At 37.5% G+C, this 23580-nt stretch overlaps 1 protein-coding gene across 1 annotated transcript in view; it reads right to left on the bottom strand.

Annotated features, from left to right (window-relative positions):
• Nucleotides 1-23580, bottom strand: part of cntrob (centrobin, centrosomal BRCA2 interacting protein) — a 59790-nt gene that overhangs the window by 21794 nt on the left and 14416 nt on the right. Inside the window, exon 3 of the mRNA XM_051925123.1 lies at nucleotides 4937-5021. Within this exon, the coding sequence (XP_051781083.1) occupies nucleotides 4937-5021 (85 nt within the window). The remainder of the gene's footprint in view (nucleotides 1-4936; nucleotides 5022-23580) is intronic.

Raw genomic sequence — 23580 nt, 5'->3', positions numbered from 1 at the left:
AGGTGTTGTGCTACTCTGGAAGACATTCAAAGAGAAGTGCACATTCAGTAGTAGCAGCAACTGATGCATAAATGCATTCTGAGAGTTACAACCCTTTGACTTTTAAGGGAATTTCTATAGTAATGACAGGAAGCATTTACACATACTATGAAAGGAGATGCAGATAAAAGATTGAAATTTATTTGTCACCATGAGGAAATCTATCTTTTTACAGAAGCTCTTTAAATAAATAAATACATAAATAGGCAAAAAAATATACATACACACACCCTTAAATCCGAACACACAACAGAATGACTCTAAAGGAAGAAAATTTACAAGAAAAGTTCTGATGTGGCTGTTGTTATAAAGGAATCACAGAAGTGTTTCTTGACACACATTGCTCATAAAGGCACTAAGTTTTGTTTTAATTCTCTCCTTTGCTACGTCTAGGGGCTTCAGAGCGTGTCCCATAACTGAGATGTATGATATGTCAGTGAGGGTAATACAAGTATAACATGAAACAAAGCTACAAATTAAAGACTAAGATAATAATACAGTGACTATGTGAGTAAGGAAGACCAGTAAACAAGTATGAGAAAGAAATGGTTTGGATACAAGTTCTTTAGGCAAGTAGAAACTAGGAATACACCAATACGCTGTTAAGACAGCCAAAACCAAATATGCAGTGTACACTGTAGGCCATCCCTTTTATTAGAGGGAATAATACTACATTTTAAGAACAAATATATGACATCAATACAATTTTATGTAAAAAGTCATGGTGAATTAAACTTATAAAGAAATAACATATGATATTAAAGCTATTTATTATAATAACTACTATAAATGTTTTTAATATTTAGCCAACAATATTGTAGCTAGAAACTGCTTTAACAAATTCAAATTTCAATATAAACCAAAAAAAGCACTCTATTATAATTCATAACAACTGAAATAAACATCTAAGCTTTTAAATGTTAGAGGCAGGTGTCATCCTAACTCCAAGTGAAATGTGTCTTCTGTCCTGTTCGCTAAAACAATGCCACTGCCAGAAGTCTTTTATTTGGGAATCAACATTCAAAGACAGACCTTCCTGAAGAGCTGATTTTCAACTTAAAACAACTTAAGGGTTTGAGTATAATGAGAAGTGAATGGCTCCACAAATGAAGCATGGTGGCAGTAGAGTTGTTATATGGGGATGCAAGACTGATGCAAGTGTGGGAGACCTGTATTTATTTTATAGCATCATGAATTCACAGATAAACATCAAAAAATCTTTAAAGAACTAAACAGGTGGGCAATTTTTCAACATGATAATGACCCCAAACTTCAGTCCAAGGCCACTGCTTCATTCTTGAAGAACAAAGTGAAATTGCTGGAGTAGTCAAACGTCACTTGACCTCAACCTTAATAAAAACCTGTGGTGAATTTTGAAGACAGTGAGCCTTCTTGACAAGAGCTAAAATGTATTGCACCCATTTCAGTTCATTGGTGACAACTCTGCATGTGGTGGTACAACTATCTAGATGGAAAAAAGGGGAAAGAATGAAAAGTGGTCTTTCTTTGTGAAAATTGAAGGGCTGATGAAACATGGCATCTGGCCATACATAAAGTGCCTTTCAGGGAAAAAAAAAATGTAAATATAGTTTTATTGAAATGCTGGCACATGTATTGGATCACATAAAACATGCACGGTTTTATAGCAGATGCACACACAAGAAAAGAAAGTCGACTTTATTCTTGCTTTTGCACATACTGTCAGGTATAGTGTCTGCGCAATACAAAGTACATAGCATAACTCTGAAATGTGCTTTGTTCTTCAGTGTTGTACTCTGTGCATGCAGCGTGTTCCATCCACAATATAATACTTCATTTACTCTCCTTTCCCCATGCTAAACTTATGCTGGCAGAGTACTTCATATACAGACAGATCTGCTTCACTCAGATACTTGGTACACTTTGACGCTGTCTGCATACTTAGTATTCCAAGTTTTGTGAAAACATTACATGTGAGGTGGCACATTGTGGACTTTTTATTTAAAATACATTTGCACCGATGCCAAACAGGTTTCATTTTAAAACAGTATTTAATATTTGGTAAATTTATTCTCCATTTGATTTGTTTAGCTGCAGTTCACAGGACTGCTCAAAAACAATTCAAATAAATTTTGTTTGAGTTTAAAAAGAGATGCCAGAAAATAATTCAAAATTAAGTTAGGATTACATACTTATAGACATCTTTAGATTTTTTAGGTATAATCCATGATATATACCTTTACCATCCAAAATTTTACAAATATTATAAAAAATAAACATAGCTGACTCCTAGCCAGTAATATAGAGTATTCTCCTTGTCTCATCTTCCTCAGACTTCCAGCTTAGTTTTCTAACTAAACTTCTTTCAAAAGTCCTCTTTGTATTTTTTAACATCAATCATATGAGAGATTACAGTGGTGTGAAAAACTATTTGCCCCTTCCTGATTTCTTATTCTTTTGCATGTTTGTCACACAAAATGTTTCTGATCATCAAACACATTTAACCATTAGTCAAATATAACACAAGTAAACACAAAATGCAGTTTGTAAATGGTGGTTTTTATTATTTAGGGAGAAAAAAAAATCCAAACCTACATGGCCCTGTGTGAAAAAGTAATTGGATTCAGGTCAGGACTTTGACTAGGCCACTCCAAAGTCTTCATTTTGTTTTTCTTCAGCCATTCAGAGGTGGATTTGCTGGTGTGTTTTGGGTCATTGTCCTGTTGCAGCACCCAAGATCGCTTCAGCTTGAGTTGACAAACAGATGGCCGGACATTCTCCTTCAGGATTTTTTGGTAGACAGTAGAATTCATGGTTCCATCTATCACAGCAAGCCTTCCAGGTCCTGAAGCAGCAAAACAACCCCAGACCATCACACTACCACCACCATATTTTACTGTTGGTATGATGTTCTTTTTCTGAAATGCTGTGTTCCTTTTACGCCAGATGTAACGGGACATTTGCCTTCCAAAAAGTTCAACTTTTGTCTCATCAGTCCACAAAGTATTTTCCCAAAAGTCTTGGCAATCATTGAGATGTTTCTTAGCAAAATTGAGACGAGCCCTAATGTTCTTTTTGCTTAACAGTGGTTTGCGTCTTGGACATCTGCCATGCAGGCCGTTTTTGCCCAGTCTCTTTCTTATGGTGGAGTCGTGAACACTGACCTTAATTGAGGCAAGTGAGGCCTGCAGTTCTTTAGACGTTGTCCTGGGGTCTTTTGTGACCTCTCGGATGAGTCGTCTCTGCGCTCTTGGGGTAATTTTGGTCGGCTGGCCACTCCTGGGAAGGTTCACCACTGTTCCATGTTTTTGCCATTTGTGGATAATGGCTCTCACTGTGGTTCGCTGGAGTCCCAAAGCTTTAGAAATGGCTTTATAACCTTTACCAGACTGATAGATCTCAATTACTTCTGTTCTCATTTGTTCCTGAATTTCTTTGGATCTTGGCATGATGTCTAGCTTTTGAGGTGCTTTTGGTCTACTTCTCTGTGTCAGGCAGCTCCTATTTAAGTGATTTCTTGATTGAAACAGGTGTGGCAGTAATCAGGCCTGGGGGTGGCTACGGAAATTGAACTCAGGTGTGATACACCACAGTTAGGTTATTTTTTAACAAGGGGGCAATTACTTTTTCACACAGGGCCATATAGGTTTGGATTTTTTTTTCTCCCTAAATAATAAAAACCATCATTTAAAAACTGCATTTTGTGTTTACTTGTGTTATATTTGACTAATGGTTAAATGTGTTTGATGATCAGAAACATTTTGTGTGACAAATACGCAAAAGAATAAGAAATCAGGAAGGGGGCAAATAGTTTTTCACACCACTGTATATATTATTCTGAAAGATGCAAGTAAGACTTGTATGTCACATAAAATAACTATACATGTGACACCACTTTTTTTTTTTTTTTTTTAAACCAAAGGTGTACAGATGTTTTAGCAAAGTTCGGTTATAAGCTGAAATCATTCCGGAGCTTGTTCCTCCTTTCAGTTAGCAAGATACCAGTAATTACTCAGTGTCTTCAGGTTGGATCTAAATGATACAAACAGGTTTTGGACAATTTTTTTTTATACAAGTATAGTCCAGGTAAATTCCTGGTCATCTGCTACTATTACCTAATGCCAGAGTAGTCAACCCAGTTGTAATACTAGTTAACCACCACCTCAGCCATTATTTAATGGCTGGCATGTCCAAAGAACACTTTACATATGTCTTTGTTTTCCAGCAGAGGCCCAAAACATAAGCTGCACACATAAACCATTTAACTTCTCTCAGACAGAAAGTCTCTAAAAACTGGATAGGCCACCATATCTTTACTCTTTGGTGGGCCGAGACCCTGTCCATGGTTTGGTCTTTCCTTGTGTTCAATGCTGCCAGAATCAGCTCTGCATTAAAAACTGCAAATTGAATGAAGCATACAGTATGCTTGAACATGGATAGAAATGTATATTTTGTCAGGCACTTTGGCATAACTGATAAGGAAGTAGGCTCTAAATCCAAAAAGTTGCCAATTCATTTCTTATCTGTGAAATTGAGTAATGTAAGAAATATACTTAAACAACTGTACTAAGTAGATGAATTTATAAAATTCCTTTGGGATGTTGTTGATATAAATGGTTGTATATAAATATTTTTGTTTTCTTCTTTGTAATTCACACAAGTTCTCTGCTTAGAGGTGCATTCTAAAGGAAAGAGTTGATTATGAGTAGAAAAGAGTTGTCAAAGAAATCATGGAGCAAAATGTATACAACAGACTATAAAGCACTGACATTGTGCTGATTTTGATGAAACTGCCATTATAAAATGAATTACGTAAACTATTGCTATAAAATCTAATCCTGTTTTAACCTAGAATCAGAAAAATATTGCAATTTATACTGTTAGTTTTCTTAGTGCATTATTTCTTTCAAGTACTTACTTGTAGACTTGTCTAGAGATGTTTTCATAAAGTTCTGCAAATGTGAACGAATATTCTCCATATCTGTAATGTGTCTTGGCCCTTTCTGAAAATGGAGAAAAAACAAAAATGTACAGATATAACTGGATTCAAATTAAGAAATCTGATAAATTTGAAAAGCCAAACAGAATCCGATCTTGACATCTGCATTGTATGAGATGAATGGTAATGTACACAGTTGCACACAAAGCTATCAACCAATGATTACGCTACCAATGATAAGTCAGGGAAAAGAGATGTTTCAAAAGTTGTGACTGCCATAGTGATTTACAATAAATATGTTACATTTCAATCTATTGCTGTAGTTTTATATTATTTTAGTAATTAACAAAAGTCATTTGGTGATAAAATTAATCCCGGAAAACCTTATTTTTTTTCAGTATGCACCCCAAAGACACAATACGATAATATCACCAAAAAATATAGTTCTATGGCAATTTACAGCCAACTGAGTTGATGTGATTGACCTTATAGCCAAAGGTCACAGGAAAATAGAGTAATTATGTATTTGGTCTGCACCACCTTCCTTACAGAAGGGTTTCTCAACCTTTATGGTTCGCACCCGGGTTTTGCCATTTTAAATTAATTTACAATCCACTAGCAGCAACAGAAAATTGCCCCCATAGTGAAACAAGCATGATCGGGGGTCCCCCATGGTGAAAAAAAGCTCACTTAGAAACGAGGAATCATATTGGGCAGTGCCGCTGATTGCGCAGGCGAAGCGACCCATTCACAAACCAATGATGGCAAACCTGCGACCCACTGAAGAAACACTGCCTTACACACATCGTGCAGCTCCCGAGACATGAAGATCAGTTTGTGCTACTCCGTATACGCAGTTAAAGTATACACACCAGTGATTCAGACCCACAGCGCCTCACTTGCAATGACCTGTGCACTTCGTGACCAACAGTTCACTTGTCACGTAGCCAAAAGGCTGGTCTAAAATGGAGTTGTAAGTCGGCACATAACTGTACTCTAAAAGCAGGAACTGTTTTTAAACTGTAATACTTGGAATTTCCTCAATTTGTTACAAAAGAGAATGACTTTAAATCTTTAATAAAAGTTATGCGATTAAAAAAATAATCCAAAGTAAAAGCTAAAAAAAGAAAAACAAGCACTCGCACATAAACAAATGAAAACCTCGAGTCAAATGGTAAGGTGACAAAGATCACAGTTTTGGAGACTTGTGAACAGCAAAAGAAAAAAACAAAAACAAACACCATCACACAATATGAAACATTTCCAGTCCAATCCAGAAGGCCAAAGGAAAGAAAGCAAAGTGGTGGGCTTCGAAAGAATTTAAAGTTGAGTGTCACCAAGCAGTAGTAGGCATTTTCTGAAAGAAACAATACAACTCAAGAACATATCCTCAAACCGACATCCTGAAACTGTCAAACCGCTCTTTCACACACAATCCATCCACAACTCACTTTTAAGCTTTTGAATGGTTATTTCCTTGCCATTATGAATCAACAAATGCACAAATATCCTGCACTGAATTCAAAATTAAGTATTGTAGCATCCAACACAATGTTGATATTCAAGTTTGTCACATTTGACCAATGTATTTTTTTTTCTAAATTCTGTGCAATCAGGGCACAAGCAGGACATATATTTGTACACATTTATATCTGTCACCTTTAACTGCAATGTAAACATAGCCTTGGGAAGCCAAATTTCTATGCAGATCAGACATGTAAAAACACGACACTTAAACTTGGCAATTATCTTTTATTTATTAATCTGTTGATATTACGCAGGTTCTTTCATAGTGTACAGTATATACAACACTTCTATTAAAAATTAAACTATTCAGATAGTTTTAAAACATTTTTAAATTTTTAAGCTTATTTGCACAACAGAGCTACTACTTAAGGTCAATCATTTAAGCATGTATGCCTGCCCACTTGCCATGTCTAGTTATGCACTTCTAAAATAACTACTTACATATTAAAATAAAGCTTTACATGTGACATTGCCCTGACCACACCTTTCCATCAACCTTGTCACTCATCTGATTTAAAAACAACTAAAATGACTCTTGACACTCATTGGTGATAAATGATTTTTCAAATCAATACTGGAGTGACGAAGGACTTAAAACACTGAAAAAAAGCAACTGAAATAAGAATATATGATGATGTTATGCTCATATCTGAAGAAAATATGATGCTCTACTACAGAAACCAACTTCTGGGTTTTAACTGAAAATCAGAACATAGCGATATGCTCAGGAGTCATTTGCATATATACAACTGTTAAACAAGGAGATAAGTTACTCTGGTTACACCACTAGTACAGGTATTTTTAAGTAGCCACTATCAGAGTTAAAATACAAGTTAAATCTTGCAATGACTGAGACTTTTCAAAGATGAATGAAACATGCTCCTGGGTCTTTTGCATTTCTCATTTAATAATACATTTTAAATTATTATTTTATAAATGACCCAATATACATGTTAAATCATTCTGAATATCATAGCAGTCTTTAACGTAATTTGTATAATTCAAATACTTCAAACTTAGAGTAAAACTAGTCACATAAACTAAAAGAAAATTAATTGTAAAGTCAACTAAACATCACTTTTATATACAGTACCTGCCATTCCAACCAAGCTGTCATCCTTTTACAAATTCTGTAGGAGAAAGTGGTATGAAACATTATTTTTGAACTTATTTTTTCTAAGCTGACCTAATGACCCATATAATCATATGTGACTGCTTGTATATAATCAGAAGTGACAGAGAACTGAAGGAGCTGGCTCCTTTTAGTGAACAGAATTAAAAGGCTGCCCTCTTCAGGAAAGCCATCTGAATTACAATAACCATGGAAAAGATATACAGTACCAGAGACATTTTTGTTCTAGACAACTGCAAGTCACATACTATCACATATTTTTTACATGGCATCTTACAAGACTGACCACTGTTAAGTGCAGTCTTTTACAAAAGTTATTTATTATACAAATTTTGTCCATGCTAGAGGTCTACGTTCCCTGGTGTTTAGGACTAAACTTTAAGAGTTATAAATATAGTATAAAGGCAGTTAAACCTTGTTCAGGATTGCTCTGTTACCAGCAAGACACTTACTTGGGAAAATGTTAACCATTGGTATTGTGACATTAAAGAAATTGTTACGGTGAGAACCTCTTGCTAGGTTTAACTTCACACTTATTAGAATACAGTTCTTATTAATACTGTTTTACTGGAAATGTACAATACATGCAATCGGAAAAGAATAAAGGATATTGTAGGCCTGTCTGTGATTTGGTGGTATCTCAGTTTTTATTTTTAAACTAAGTTTTGTAATGAATTATGACTGGCAGGGTGATGTATAGGCATATCCGCACAGCAGTGATTACCTGAAATAATGTGCTCTTTTTTCCTTTATGCATTGACTTAACTTTGTGTGGGCAGGGCTACAGTGATGATGTTTTGCTGTGCTGGAGGCACATACATAATTTTAAAGAGGAGTTGGGGGGTTATAATTAATTTTATTCAAAGGCATGTGTTAAATATCAATCTTTATTAATTTTTCAAAAAAAAAACCCCAAAAAACCCTAAGATATCTTAGTTAATACTAAACTTTAGTGAACTTTTCAAGCAAGAGTAGGGATGCAATAAGTAAATCACAAATGCCAGCTCTACAACCCATATAACTCAGCTTTCCAGTTCGAAAATATGGGTGGGTTTTTAACCTTATATATAAATGTACTTTTTCATTTGGGTACCGTCTGGACTTATAAACTGTTGAATAATAACATGATCTGCCCAGGACTCATAGATGTAAAGTGAGTGCAACTGCCATGCTTTTCTTTAAATGAACTCTGTGCTGCATGCAGGCTAAGAACATAACTAACTGTGTCACATGGAATAAATTAAATATGTAGAGCTATTATTTGTTCACACAGTCTGAGTAACAATCAAAACTAAATCCTGGACAATATTTACAAATACCACCTGCACTGAGATATTCAGATCATAAAAAAAAAAACATCAACTCCAAGAAAACAGGAAATCTGTTTTTTTTTTTTTTGGCAAATTTTAGATTATTTAAAAAGAATAAATTGTCATAAACTGATTTATGCACACCGGTATAATTTTTCCCCTTGTGAATTATATTGTTTAATGATAACACAGAGGCTATGCATCCAACTAAATTATCATTTGGAGGGAAAAATGGCAATGCATTTGGGAGCAGGAAAGAGAATGAGAAAAGCAGGATTTAAAAAAAATAGTATCATGTGGACCTCTAGTCCACACATCTTTTAATAACCTAGCGTTGTGGAAAACATGATCTCATGACTGTTACGTCTTAAGTTCTTTATTTAAAGCATGCTTCTCATGCATTCATCCAATTGCTTGTCTGAACTGTTTTTTCACTGTCAATACTGTTAAGAATCAACAACCTTGGAAAATCTTACAGCATACAGGGTATTTAAACAACTAGAACGGCAGGTTCCAAAGCAAGGGAACAGTATATATGCATCTATACACAAATATGATTATACTAACATATACTATAAATGTAATGTTTAAATGTATCTTAAGAAATTATAATACTACTTTTACACCAGGCAGCCAATATTCATAAAACAAGCATAACAGTTGTTACATAGCAGAAACGGCTATAACCAACACATGTATGGAAGCAACAGGCTGTATTTCTATTGCTTAGTGTCATATAATTTTTGGAAGAAAAAAAAAAAAAAACACTTCTGGTAATTTCAATTTAGATCTTTAAATCATTTTTTTTTAGATTGATACTTTATTAATCCCACAGGGAAATTCACATACTCCAGCAGCATTTGTGTGTGGACCAAGCAGAAAAATATGTTTCCCCCAAAAATCTGGCTGGAATTTCACACCAACATTAGAAGGTGGAAAGGTTAGACAGAACTAGTGTGAAAACGCCTATAGAACATGAACATAATACATCAAACTCCCATTATTTGCATTTACATTGAAAAGATGATGAATCTCATATATATTTCTCTTCTGGTTCATCCTGCTTCCACTTCAAAACCGGTCCCGCCCACACGCAGCCGACACGGCATTTCTCAATTCCTATTCTTCGTCTTCTATGTCATGTACTATACTGGCCTGCTGAGCGTAATATATCCAACAAGTACTCAAGGTTCTGCCACAACAGTAAAGTAACTTTACCACCTTTGTGGGAGCCACCTGTGTCTTTACAACAGCTTCTTACACAGCAAACATCAGAAACTAAAAATTATTGTGAACACATTTGAGAATACAACTCTTCTCTAGCGTTTGCTTCCATGGGTGCATAGATAACTCAACCTCCTGGCCACGGACCATACGGTTTTAAAATCCACGGGCAAATTTATCACCAAATCTCTCCACTATACGCCAACACTTCTACCTCTCCAGGATATGGACAGTTGTATGTTTTTGATACAGCGCAAGCTACTGAAGTACGCTTACAAAATAAAGCAAACTCTGCATGCAGCGAAAATGTACTTCTCCAGCTAGATTCCATGCTCAGAACCATCAACCCCTTCACTAAATCATACAAACACATGCATGAAATTGCTCAGTCCAATCCAACAGCATCTGGAAAACCCTGGGCAGGATTTACGACGATACAATGCCCCGACATTTCAGCGATTTTTTTCGGAAAAGATGGCGAAACGCCTGCCGAAAGGGACATTTGCATCTATCCCATAGGCAACTCCTGTAAACAGATTTCCACGCTCAATATGAATTGCGATCCTATGGTTTACCCACTTTTATTCCCTTACGGAGACATTGACTGGCACAAAGATTTACAACATGTTCCCGATAAAAGAACCGCCAAGCGAATAAGGCTTACTCAATGCCAATGTTACGTGTACAGATTAGCAATGAGGAATACATTTAGTATTTTGCACTCCAGCGGCAAACTATTCCAACAGTATGTCGTAGATGCATATGTTAAAACAGAGGGCGCGTGTCTCAACGATCTCAGATTACATCAACAAGATCTGCGCGTGGAATTATCAGACACATTGCAAGCAAATGCTGAAAATAACAACGTACGTGTAGGCAAAATGATCATATTACCGTCCACATTTCCAGGAAGTCCAAGATACATGCAACAAAACTATCAGGATGCCATGGCCATAGTACATAAATTCAGAAAGCCTGATTTATTTATCACTTTCACATGTAATCCTGCTTGGCTGGAAATTCTACAATCACACTGCGTCTTTCAAGAAGTATTTATTTCTACTTGATTTCTGAATTCCTTTCTCACCGTTTTCCGTTCCTATTCTTACACTGCCGTATGCTACAGCGGACGTCGGCTAGTTTTAAATAAATCTATATAATACTGTGCTGAAAAACAAAACTAGAAGACTTACAGTGCTTTACCATATAAAAAAACAACACTCACAAAATTGGACAGCAGAAATCTAACACGTGCCCTCCATAACATTTGGGACAAAAACACATTTTTCCTTGATTTATCCCTCTGCTCCACAGTTTGATATTACAAATAAAATAATTCAGACACAATTAAAGAGCACATTGCAGACTTTATGGGTATTTGCATCTACACCCACAGACCACTTTATTAGGTAAAACCTGTTCAACTTCTTGCTAATGTAAATACAGTATCTAATCAGCCAATCACATAGCAGCAACTCAATGCATTTAGGCATGTAGACACTGTAAAGACGACCTGCTGAAGTTTAGACCGAGCATCAGAATGGGGAAGAAAGGTGATTTAAGTGACTTTGAACGTGGCATAGTTGTTGGTGTCAGATGGGCTGGTCCGAGTATTTCGGAAACTGTTGATCTACTGGGATTTTCATCCACAATCATCTCTAGGGTTTACAGAGAATGTTTCAAAAAAGGAAAAATATCCAGTGAGAGGCAGTTCTCTGGACGAAAATGCCTTGTTGATGAAGGAGATCAGAGGGAAATAGCCAGACTGGTTCAAGCTGATACAAAGGCAACAGTAACTCAAATACTCACTTGTTACAACAGAAGAGCATCTCTGAACACGCAACATGTCGAACCTTGAAGCAGATGGGCTACAGCAGCAGCAGACCACACTGGGTACCACTCCTGTCAACTAAGAACAGGCAACTGAGGCTACAATTCACATGGGAAAAACAATGGAAAAACAATGCCTGGTCTGATGAGACTATTTCTGCTGAGACATTCGGATGGTAGGGTCAGAATTTGGCATCATCAAAAACATGAAAGTATAGATCTATCCTTCCTTGTATCAATGGATCAGGCTGGTGGTGGTGTTGTAATGGTGTTAGGGATATTTTCTTGGCACACTTTGGCCGCCTTAGTACCAACTGAGCATAGTTTAAATGCCACAGCCTACCCAAGTATTGTTGCTAACCATGTCCATTCCTTCATCACAACAGTGTACCCATCCTCTGATGGCTACTTCCAGCAGGATAACATGGGATGTCACAAAGCTCAGATCATCTCAAAAAGGTTTCTTGAACATGACAAGGAGTTCACTGTACTCCAATGGCCTCCACAGCCACCAGATCTCATTCGAATAGAATGAGGAGGGTTAATAGTTGATGGCATTGTATCTTCAATGAAGAAAAGAGAGTCTCTTACTGGATAATCAAATCTTGTTAGCTGCTATTTATGTTGATCCAATGAACCGAATTTTGTTGAGTAGTGACCAGATTGCTAATGGAAAAAAGACATTCTATGATGTAGCAGTTCACATGAAGGGATTACCACTACCTGAAACGCCACCATTGGATGAAGCTATAAGCACTGGTAACTCAGGATCATCCTCTTCAAATGAAGAATTAGACTTTGATTCCTACTTGGACAAAATGGAAGTTTCAAAAGCAAACCAACATCACCTATGCGTGAAAGATAAATGACCAGTAAATGTCCAAATAAAGTTGAAAAGTATGATCACTCATCGAAACTGACTGTAGAAGGAACCATCCTTGTTGATCCAGAGATTATTAGTGATGTGGCTAGAACTGTAACAGCAATGCCACCCACCCAAGTCAGTGTTGAAAGACTATTTTCAGCTCTAAAAATAATCAAGTCAGATTTAAGAACTTCTGTGAAAGAGGATCTGGCAGAAGCAATTCTGTTTATTAGAACACTGCATTGAGTTAATTTTGGATTGCATTTCAAAGCTATTATATTCTACAACTGTATTCCAAGTTTAATATTTAAACTGTGTTTTGTTCATGTAGTTAAGCTTCGTTTTTGTTTTAAAACTACTGAAGAACGTGGTTTATATTTTTTGAACTGGTAAAGTTTCTGTTCCTGATTTTTATAATAATAATAATAATAATAAATTTTATTTATATTGCACTTTATATTTTAGCAATCCCAAAGTGCTACAGAGTAAAAATAGAATAATAAAATAAAAAAGAACAGAAGAGTCTATCAAATACTTTAACAAAATGACTTTCTAAAAAGATGAGTTTTTAGGTTTCGCTTAAAGGCCTCAGTCGACTGTGGGGCTCTCAGGTAATCAGGGAGGGCATTCCACAGCCTCGGCGCCACCGATGAAAACGCCCTGTCACCCATGCTGCTGAGCTTAGTTCTGGGGACTTGAAGAGTGTTAGTGAGTACAGAGCGGAGGGAATGTAAGGAGTTATGGGGGGTAAGGAGTTCCTGTAGATAAAGAGGGGCATGTCCATAAATGCACTGATGGGTAAGAAGGGAGACCTTGTACTCTATTCTGAATGAAACAGGGAGCCAGTGAAGGGTTTTTCAGGATTGGGGTGATGTGATCATACTTTCGCACCCTCATCAGGATCCTGGCAGCGCTGTTCTGAATATACTGGAGTCTCTGGATACTCTTGCCAGGAATCCCAATGAGGAGTGCATTACAGTAATCCAGCCTGGAAGAGACAAAGGCATGGACGAGCTTCTCTGCATCTGCCAGGGTGAGTAATGGGCGGAGTTTGGCGATGTTCTTGAGATGGTAAAAAGATGACTTACAGAGATATTTGATGTGGGTGTCAAAAGTAAGTTGGGAGTCTATTCTAACACCCAAATTAGTAACAGATGTGGAAAGAGGAATATTTTGGCCAGAGAAAGTAATACTGGTGATGGTAGAAGAGCGAAGATGATGTGATGTACCAACTAAGATGGCTTCTGTTTTGGATCTGTTCAACTGAAGAAAATTGAGCCTCATCCATGCCTCTATCTCCTCCAGGCAGGTAGACAATGTAGATGTTGGCAGAGGAGCAGTAGAGGAGGTGGGAGTAGTCCTGAGGTAAAGCTGAGTGTCATCGGCATAGCAATGGAACGATAAACCATGTCTGCCAATGACAGTTCCAAGGGGGAGCATGTAGATAGTAAAAAGGATAGGGCCCAGCACAGAGCCCTGTGGAACACCACAGGCGACGTTGTGGGTGTGGGACTTTGCGCTGCCAAGGGCGACATGCTCAGTTCTGCCAGTCAGGTATGATGTAAACCAATTTAGAACAATTCCTGAGAGTCCAATAGTGTATTGCAGGCGGTGAAGAAGGATGTTATGGTCTATTGTGTCAAAAGCAGCTGTCAGGTCAAGGAGGATAAGTAGTGAAGGTGAACCAGTATCTGCCGTCATCAGAAGATCATTGGTGACCCTGACCAGGGCTGTTTCGGTGCTATGGCCAGGGCGAAAACCAGACTGAAACTTTTCAAACAGATTGTTCAGTTTGAGATGATCGTGAAGTTGTGCTGCAACTATTTTTTTCCAGAACTTTGGAGAGAAATGGAAGATTGGAGATGGGCCTATAATTGGAGAGAACTTCAGGATCCAAGGTGGATTATTTTATCCATGTTACTACTTTATAGCCACTTGATAAAAACAATAAAACAAACCTTATTGTTTTGATTTTGTGTTTAACTGGCCAATAGAGTAGAGAGTTAGCTTCCTAGCCAGTAGTTATGTGGTTAAATAACGTGTATGTTACCTTCCTTCAATCAACATGGAAAATACATTAGCATATTAAATACAGAGGAGTTGGAGTCGGGGAGTCGGAGTCAGAAGTACCGGAAACTAAGGAGTCAGAGTCGAAGAATTTATGTACCGACTCCACCGCCCTGATTCTATCATGCCAATATGGATCAAAATCCCTGAGGAATGTTTCCAATAGGGAATCCATTCACGGGCTCGGATGTTTCCCATTCCCAGGAATGAAACTGTTAGAATTCCCAGCTGAACGGGAACGGCCAAGCTCGCCATATATAGCGTGTAAAAATCGATCAAGAAATAGAGTTATAGTTGAAAATAATTAAGGTGGCGCCACTGCTGCAGCTTGCACATCATCAGACAACAGCTTTGAACAGCAACTTGAAATTGCAATGCATCAGTCTGTTGCATCCGCATTATCTGTGCCAAGAAACTTGTCATCACAGAGCAACGGCAAGCGAGGGCATTGTTTAGAACAAGTGTATCAGTATCTGATGACTGTGCCACCTACTTCAGTGGAGGCACAGCGTGCTTTCTCAGCGGCTGGTGTACTCTGCACGAAGGTGTGCACTCGCCTGGACGACTGCACGCTCGACACGTTGTGCTTTCTACGCTTTTATTACCACAACTAACTAGATACATGTATTTATATGATAGCATGAACTGCTTGTAGTTAAGGTTAGTCTTTTATTGGTCTCAACATATTGCAGTAGTTTTATTTAATATAAGTGTCGCTCGCTCTAAAACCGTTCACATGCGAGATGCCCGTGCACATGCTGGATTCCTGAATTCCTGGGAATGGATTCCCTAGTTTCCAACACCTTGCTGAATCTATGCAATGAGAAATTATGGCAGTTCTGAAGGTTAAAGGGGGTCCAACCAAGTACTAGCAACATATACCTAATAAAGTGGCCGGTGAGTGTATTTCGGTCTCATATGTAGAAGTTTCAATACTTTTTACACATGGTCCCTCCCATTTCAGAACACCACAATGTATGCGACTATTGACATCATAGGTGTTTGTGATTATTCTGATGTATTTCATTGCTTCATTGGTGCAGTCATTAGACACCTGGTCTTGCTTCTACTTACAGATTAACCTTGGAATTGTAGTTGCCATTGTTCAACATGAGGACAAGAGTTGTGCCAATGAAAGTCAAAGAAGCCATTATGAGGCTGAAAAACAAGAATAAACCCATCTGATTTATCGGTTAAACCTTAGGATTAACTGTAAATCAACTGTAAGGAGTATCATTAAGAACACACTTGTGAGCTCAGTAATTGGAAAGAGACTGGTAGGCAAAGGAAGACCACCACTGCTGACGACAGATGGATCTTCACTATGGTAAAGAAAAAAACCCAAATGTATATCTGACTGACCAGAAACAGTCTTTAGGGGCAGATGTGTATGTGTCAGAGACTACTATTCACAGAAGACTTCATGAACAGAAATACAGTAGGCCACACTGCAAGAGGCAAACCACTAGTTAGCCACACAAACAGGATGGCCAGATTACAGAATTGTGGAAAAGAGTCTGGTGGAGAGATGAGACAATGATGAACCTGTTTCAGAGAGATGGCAAGAGCAAAACGTGGAGAAGAAAAGGAACTGCCCAAGATCCAAAGCACACAACTTCATCTATTAAACATGGTAGTGGGTGGGATGTTATTGTTTGGGCATGTATGGCTGCCACTGGTATTAACATATGTCTCTTTATTGATGACATAACTGCCGATAGCAGTTGCTCAGTGAATTCTGAGGTGTACATAAACATCTTATCTGTTCAAGTTTCAGTAAATATCAATAAATTAATTGGAAAGCACTTCATCCTATGACAAGATAATGATTCCAAACATACTGCAGAGGCAATACGGGAATTTTTCAAAGCTATAAAATGGAAAATTCTTGAATGATCAAGCTAGTCACCCAATTTAAATCTAATTGAGCATACTTTCCATATGCTGAAGAGAAAACTTAGGGGGCCAAGTCCCTGAAACAAGTAGGCATTGAAGATAGCTGCATTAGAAACTTGGCCATGCATCACCAAAGAAGATGCTTAGCACCAGGTGATGTCTATGAATTGCACACGTCATGTAGTCATTGCATGCAAGGGATATGTAACAAAGTACTAAATATGAGTGCTTTAATATACCAACAATTGCTATGTCGCAAACATTCTAGTGCCCTGAAATTGGAGTTGGCCATGTATAAAAAGTGTAGTCGTTTCTACACGGTGTGACTGAAAGGTATGCAAATCCCCTTAAACTAAAGCCTGCAATGTGCTCTTTAATCACATCTGAATTGTTTGATTTGTAATTTAAAACAAACATCATGGAGGGAAAATTATGATTAGCATTAAAGCTAAAACATTCTTGTTGCCAAAGAACATGGCAGGACTCCACACTGATAGAACAAAACATGCTACCAATCAGTATGGTTGAGGGCAGAGGGTAACAGCAGCTAATCGATTATCTGGGCCATTTTACCAATATAACTAAGAGTTGATAACCAAACTAGCCACATCCACTTACGACAATGTTATACTGATCTAAAATACAAAAACAACTGTATATCACAATAAAGTGCCTCTACTTAGATGAACACATACAGTTGTCAGTACTACAGACACAATGTTCTAAATAGTGATGTGAAGTAACAAAAACTCAGGGGAAAAAAACAGCACTTCTTTTATTTTAAAATAGAAATGCTGTAAGAAAAAATGATTATGTTTAATTACATTGCAATAAATTAAAGACATGCAAAAATTAAGTAAACCTACAGTGGATATAAAAAATATCTACACACACCTACAAAAATTGCAGATTTTGTGTAATAAAAAAATGAAATCATGATAAAACCTGTCAGAACTTATTCCACCTTTATTGCAAAATTGCTATCTCTCTATTGTAAAAAAAAAAATCTTGGAAGGAGATGAGACGTGATTTTCTCAGAGAGACACTTATACATCCCGCAAGAGATATAACCACGCCCATGGCCAGAAATAAAGGACAAAGAGTAGATGACAATGTAGAACATTGTAAAGAATTCAAAAATGTTGGTGCAGTACACATACAGACCAGGAGATAATGGAAGTACGAAAATTCAAAAGTCTCAAAAAAAGGATAGGAAAGATTGCATTAACGCAAACAAACATAAATTATTACTCTGTGAAATAACGGAACAGCGAAAAGAGATTGAATATATTGTTCGGATTTAAACTTTAAGTCAGAGACTTGTAGATCATCTAATTCATGTTGCCAGTGAGAATTAAAAGATTCCAAAAACGTTGGCATGGTATGAAGTCCCGTGAGACGGAGACTTTTAACATGAGATTCTTTCAAGTCACACCCTACTTACAACTATTTTCAAACAAGACCACGGTCAACTAACCTCAGTCGTGTGAATGCTTTTGTCAGACACACTTCCTGCACTCTCAGCTCTTATAAATTTTATCAGGACAATAATTTTATACATTCTAGATGACACGTCAAAAACAAAGCGAAGAAGAAAAAGCATGGAAAAACATTTGAAAAAGTTGTTTTATTTATTAGAGAGAAAGAAATGATATTCACTCATGGGCAGTTATACATTGCGTTGTCATAATGAAAGTCCAAACCCAGAATCAAAATTCAATGCGATCTTGAAGAAAAGTTAATTCCAAATATTGTTTTTACTAAAGTTTTAAAGTAAAAGTGAAAATAATGCATATGTAACAATCCCATGAAAATAATCTCTTTAAATTGTATATCTGGCAAACCAAACCAGGAGGTGAAGCCCCCTAGTCAATACAAAGAAGGTGAAAACAAATCAGAATATGCCTAGTTAAAAAAAAAAAAAAGGAAAAAAAATCCTTCAAAACCCTGGTTGTATTTGTGTGCAGACCCTTTAATAATTAAGGATGTGACTGTGTTCAGAATCAACAAATTACTAGAAGTCTCATCTCAAAACAGTAGTCAGTATACACCTGACATCAATGGCTGCTCTTGTAGGATTATTTTGATATTCTCTTTGTTGCAGCATACTCCAAAAGCCATGGTCAACAAGCTTTTATAACAAGACTAGTCATTTAGCCCGTTACAATAATGGGCGCTAGAACAGTAGTGCATAAACATTAGTAGGAACAGTCTATATTAAATGGCAAGGGACTTTGACCTCATTCTTTTTGTTGGTCGTATTTTTCTCTTTCAGCCTTTCTTTTGTTGATGTTTACTTGCTGAGCTGACCGTTCTTCGTGGGCTGCCGCCATGTATTGTGTGTCTTTAATTTTCTGTGACAGTAATACGGTCTTGTACGGCTCTATTCAATAAGGGCGCGCACAAAAAGGCGAGCTTCAAAAGGGCGACCTCAATTGAGCGCGGCGAATAAAGGCGTTCGTAGATAATTTATTTCAAATGGCTCTGGAATATGTGAAGAGCAACAAAGGTGCAGATCTTTACGCGCGCCTTTATTCGCTGCGCCCAATTGAGGTCGCCCTTTTGAGGCTCGCCTTTTTGAAGGATACCGTCTTGTACGTCCGCTGGCTTATACGTCCGTAATATACCTTTAATTTTTTCTGGCATTAATACAGGCGTGCGCGTCGGTAATATGCCTTTAATCTCCTCTGACAGTAATACTGGCTTGTATGTGGCTGTAATATGCGTCACTGTATTGTGTACCTTTAATTTCCTCTCGCAGTAATACTGGTTTGTATTTCCGTAAAACGCCTCTAACTTTCTCTGACAGTAATATTGTGCATCGCACCGTGCCCCGCGCATGCGCACTTCACCAGAAGACACCCACACACAGACACCTGGACGCACATAGGGATTTTATATATATAGATTGGGATCTCATAATTGAAAGGTATCAGTCAGGACAGGGGTACAATAAGGTATCCAAAGCATTAAACATTGGAGCACAGGGTTGTGCCGTACATCTGATAACAATCAGTCATATTCTTAATATGTCTGTGTTGTGGTGTAGGGTAGCAAGAAGAAAGCCTTTTCTCACAAAACAAAAAAAAAACATTCAAGCCCGGCTAAACTTTGCAAAAATTTATACACAATCTCCCACAACCACGTGGAAAAATGTATTATGGTCTCTTGTGATCAAGGTTGAACTATTTGGCCATAATTCCAAAAGATATGTTTTGCATAAAAATAACACAGTACATCATCAAAAGTATACCATGCCTACAGTGAAGCATGGTGGAAGCAGCATCATGCTATGGGGCTGTTTTTCTTCAGCTGACACTGTAGCTTTAGTCAAGGTGGATGGAATCATGAAACTAGTACCAGTCTATTTTGGCACAAAACCTTTAAGCATTTGCTAGGAGGATGAAGAGGGACTTCACCTCTCAGCATGACAATGACCCAAATCATACATCAAAATCAACAAAGGAAAGGCTTCATCAAAGGAGCATCAATGCTTTGGAATGGCCCAGCCAGAGACCAGACCTTAATCCAGTTGAAATCTGTGGGGTGTCCCGAAGAGAGCTTAGTATAGGAGATGCATTCGTAATTTGACGAATATGGAAATTTTTTGGAAGGAGGAGTGAGCAAAAGTCAAGTCCAGATATGCCAAACTGATAAACTCTTACCCAAAAAGATAGTGCTATAACAAAATCAAAACATGCTTCAACTAAATATTAGTTTAGGGGGTGTGCAAACTAATGCAAGCAGGTTTTTGTAGGATTTTGTTTCCATTATTCACTAAACAGTTTCTGGATTGTTGTCACCTTCTTTGTACAGATTTCAATTTTGCAATAAAGATGACTATGTTCTGACAGGATTTCTCTTAGTTTAGAAAAATGATGATCTATTGTAGCTTTTTACACAACAATATGTAGATATCTCTCTATTCACACACCGAGTACTCTAGAACTGATACATCTCTCATACAGTGGCAAGTAAACGTTTGGGCACCAATTGTTTAAAATGTCTGTTTCTGTGAATAGTTAAGTGAGCAGAACATGAACCCATCACTAAAAGGCACTTTTTGCTTTAAGCTAGAATAAAGATTGCAAATGCATACTTGCATAAAAAATATGTGAGTAGAACAGAACGATTACCAGCTAACTGAAAATAATTGGCTCATTTTGTTTACTATGCACTTTGAATAAGTCTACAAACAACTTGACTAAAGTGCTTACCTGTAGCAAATTAACACTTTGCTTACCTTCATTTTTCTCATCCATGAAGAACAAACTGCAACTGTATAATTTAAATTCTAAATCTAAGCTTCCTCTTCTTTCAGCTGCTCCCGTTAGGGGTTGCCACAGCGGATCACCTTGTTCCAGATCTTTCTGTCCTCTGCATATTGTTCTGTTACATCCATCACCTGCACGTCCTCTCTCACCACATCCATAAACCTTCTCTTAGGCCTTCCTCTTTTTCTGGCTGCTCTATCCTTAACATCATTCTCCCAATATACTCAGCATCTCTCCTCTGCACATGTCCAAACCAAAGCAATCACGCCTCTCTGACGTTGTCTCCCAACCATCCAACTTGAGCTGACCCTCTAATGCAGGGGTCCCCAACCGCAGGTCCGCGGCCCACTACCGGTCCGCAGCCGTCTGACAGCCGGGCCGCGAGAGACTGCCGGCAACGGCGACTCACTCAGACTTTTCAGAACGCTTGGCGGGCGGGGCTTTGCAGCACCGCAGAGAGAGGAGCGAGACCGAGGTGAAAGACTATTACAACAAAGTATTTTTATGGTCCCGACAGTTTCCCCATATGACATGAGTCTATAGAAATCGCGTTACTACGAAGTACATTCAACAGATGCTTTCATTACAACAAAGTGACCTTGAAATGCTTGAACGAATAATCCACAGAGCAGTTAGATCTGTGGTCGCAGCTCAGTTGTGCACGTTTGCACAACGATCCCCAAACAGAAACATTGTAAAAAAATCTCTTTCTTCGAACTTTCCTCGTACTGTTTTATTTTATTTTTTTTTGCTGTTTTTGTTGTCTGTGGTTTTCAGTGATTCCTTTTGCTTATTGCTCGTCAACATTTGAAAAACATCCATTGGAATTTAACTCATTGTCACCCTCCTATAGAAACGGCAGACACGAAAAAAAGATAGCAGTGTTAATGTTTGTGATGTGCAATCTGTTGGAATGGCAAATGTAAAGCATATGTCTTTGTTATATGCAAAAAAAGAAGAAAAATCTCAGATTGCAAACGTATGCGAACTGCTTAATAACTTTAATAATAATAGAAATGTTATGTAAATTGTGTATAAAACTAGCCACACACAACAAACCCCCCCGACCGGTCCGTGGAAAATTTTGCATCTAATAAAGTGGTCCTTGCTGTCAAAAAGGTTGGGGACCACTGCTCTAATGTACTCGTTTCTAATCCTATCCATCCTCGTCACACTAAGTGCAAATCTTAGAGCAGGAGGTAGCACAGCAAAAGATGCTGTCTCCTGCTTTCTGGTCAGTGCCACCATCTCCAACCCATATAACATAGCTGGTTTCACTACCGTCTTGTAGACCTTCCCTTTCACTCTTGCTGATACCCGTCTGTCACAAATTACTCCTGACACTCTTCTCCACCCATTCCACCCTGCACCTGCTTGCACTCTCCTTTTCATCTCTCTTCCACAATCCCCATTATTCTGTACTGTTGATTCCAAATATTTAAACTCACCCACCTTTGTCAACTCTACTCCTTGCTAAATTCTAAATCTAAACATTATAAGATATTCAAACATGTGCAGGAAAACAGTTCACAAAATTTAAAAAGCATTCTTTTCAAATTAGACCAAAAACTGTTGCTTAGCTGGAAACAAAATAAAATGAACATAAATCAAAGACCATTTTGGTACAGAAGCTAAATAGTCATGATGTACTTTTGCAAGCTAAGGTATGTCATTAAACTGTCTGTATTTCTGCATATTAGAATTTAGATTTTCTGTTTAATATAGCAAAGACAATGCTATAAGGTTTACTTATTACTGTGAACCTAGCCTATCTCAGCTAACATAGAGCACAAGGCAGGATGGACAATACATAGATATATACTGTAAATCTTCTGAGCCAGTTGATTGTCATTATGAAATATGTTTAATTTTCTCCTGAAATAGCACTAGGTCTAATTTAAAAAAAAAAAAAAAAAAAAAGTATGCAGAAATTACAAATTATACATTTTCAAATATTTTCTATTTGAAATATTGTAAAATGCTAAAATAAGAATTAAAAGAAGTATGAAAACAATAAGAAAAAATGAACCATATGTGATATTGTAAACATGCTGATCGGTGCTGTTGCATCACAGATCCAGCCTCATGGACTTGATTCCCATGCCCAGTCAGAGATTACAAGCTCTCCCTAATTACTTCTGTCAAGGTATTTAGAGTTCCTTCCCACATTGCCAAAAATGTGTGCACTGCATTAACCGGTGACCGTAAATTGGAATTATGTTAGTGGTAAAGGATGTGTATAAAGGTCTTGTGATAGACACCCTGTTCAGGGCTGTATATATTTACAGAGATAGAAATACTAAAGTACTGCTCTACCATGTGCGAACTAATGAATCCAATATCCTATGTTTGAATCTTGTACCCAGACGTTACCCAATTACATGTTCTTCTCATGTCTGTCTGTGTAAATTTTCCTCCCAAATGCCCAAAGATGTGCTGATTAGGTTAACAGGCAACACTACTGAAGGCATATGTGAACGAGCCTTTGAATGGACTGG

Source organism: Erpetoichthys calabaricus, chromosome 3 (assembly GCF_900747795.2).
Source record: "Erpetoichthys calabaricus chromosome 3, fErpCal1.3, whole genome shotgun sequence".
Taxonomy (NCBI): domain Eukaryota; kingdom Metazoa; phylum Chordata; class Cladistia; order Polypteriformes; family Polypteridae; genus Erpetoichthys; species Erpetoichthys calabaricus.
Note: the sequence above shows the minus strand (reverse complement) of the source record. Positions and strands in the feature narration are given on the sequence as shown.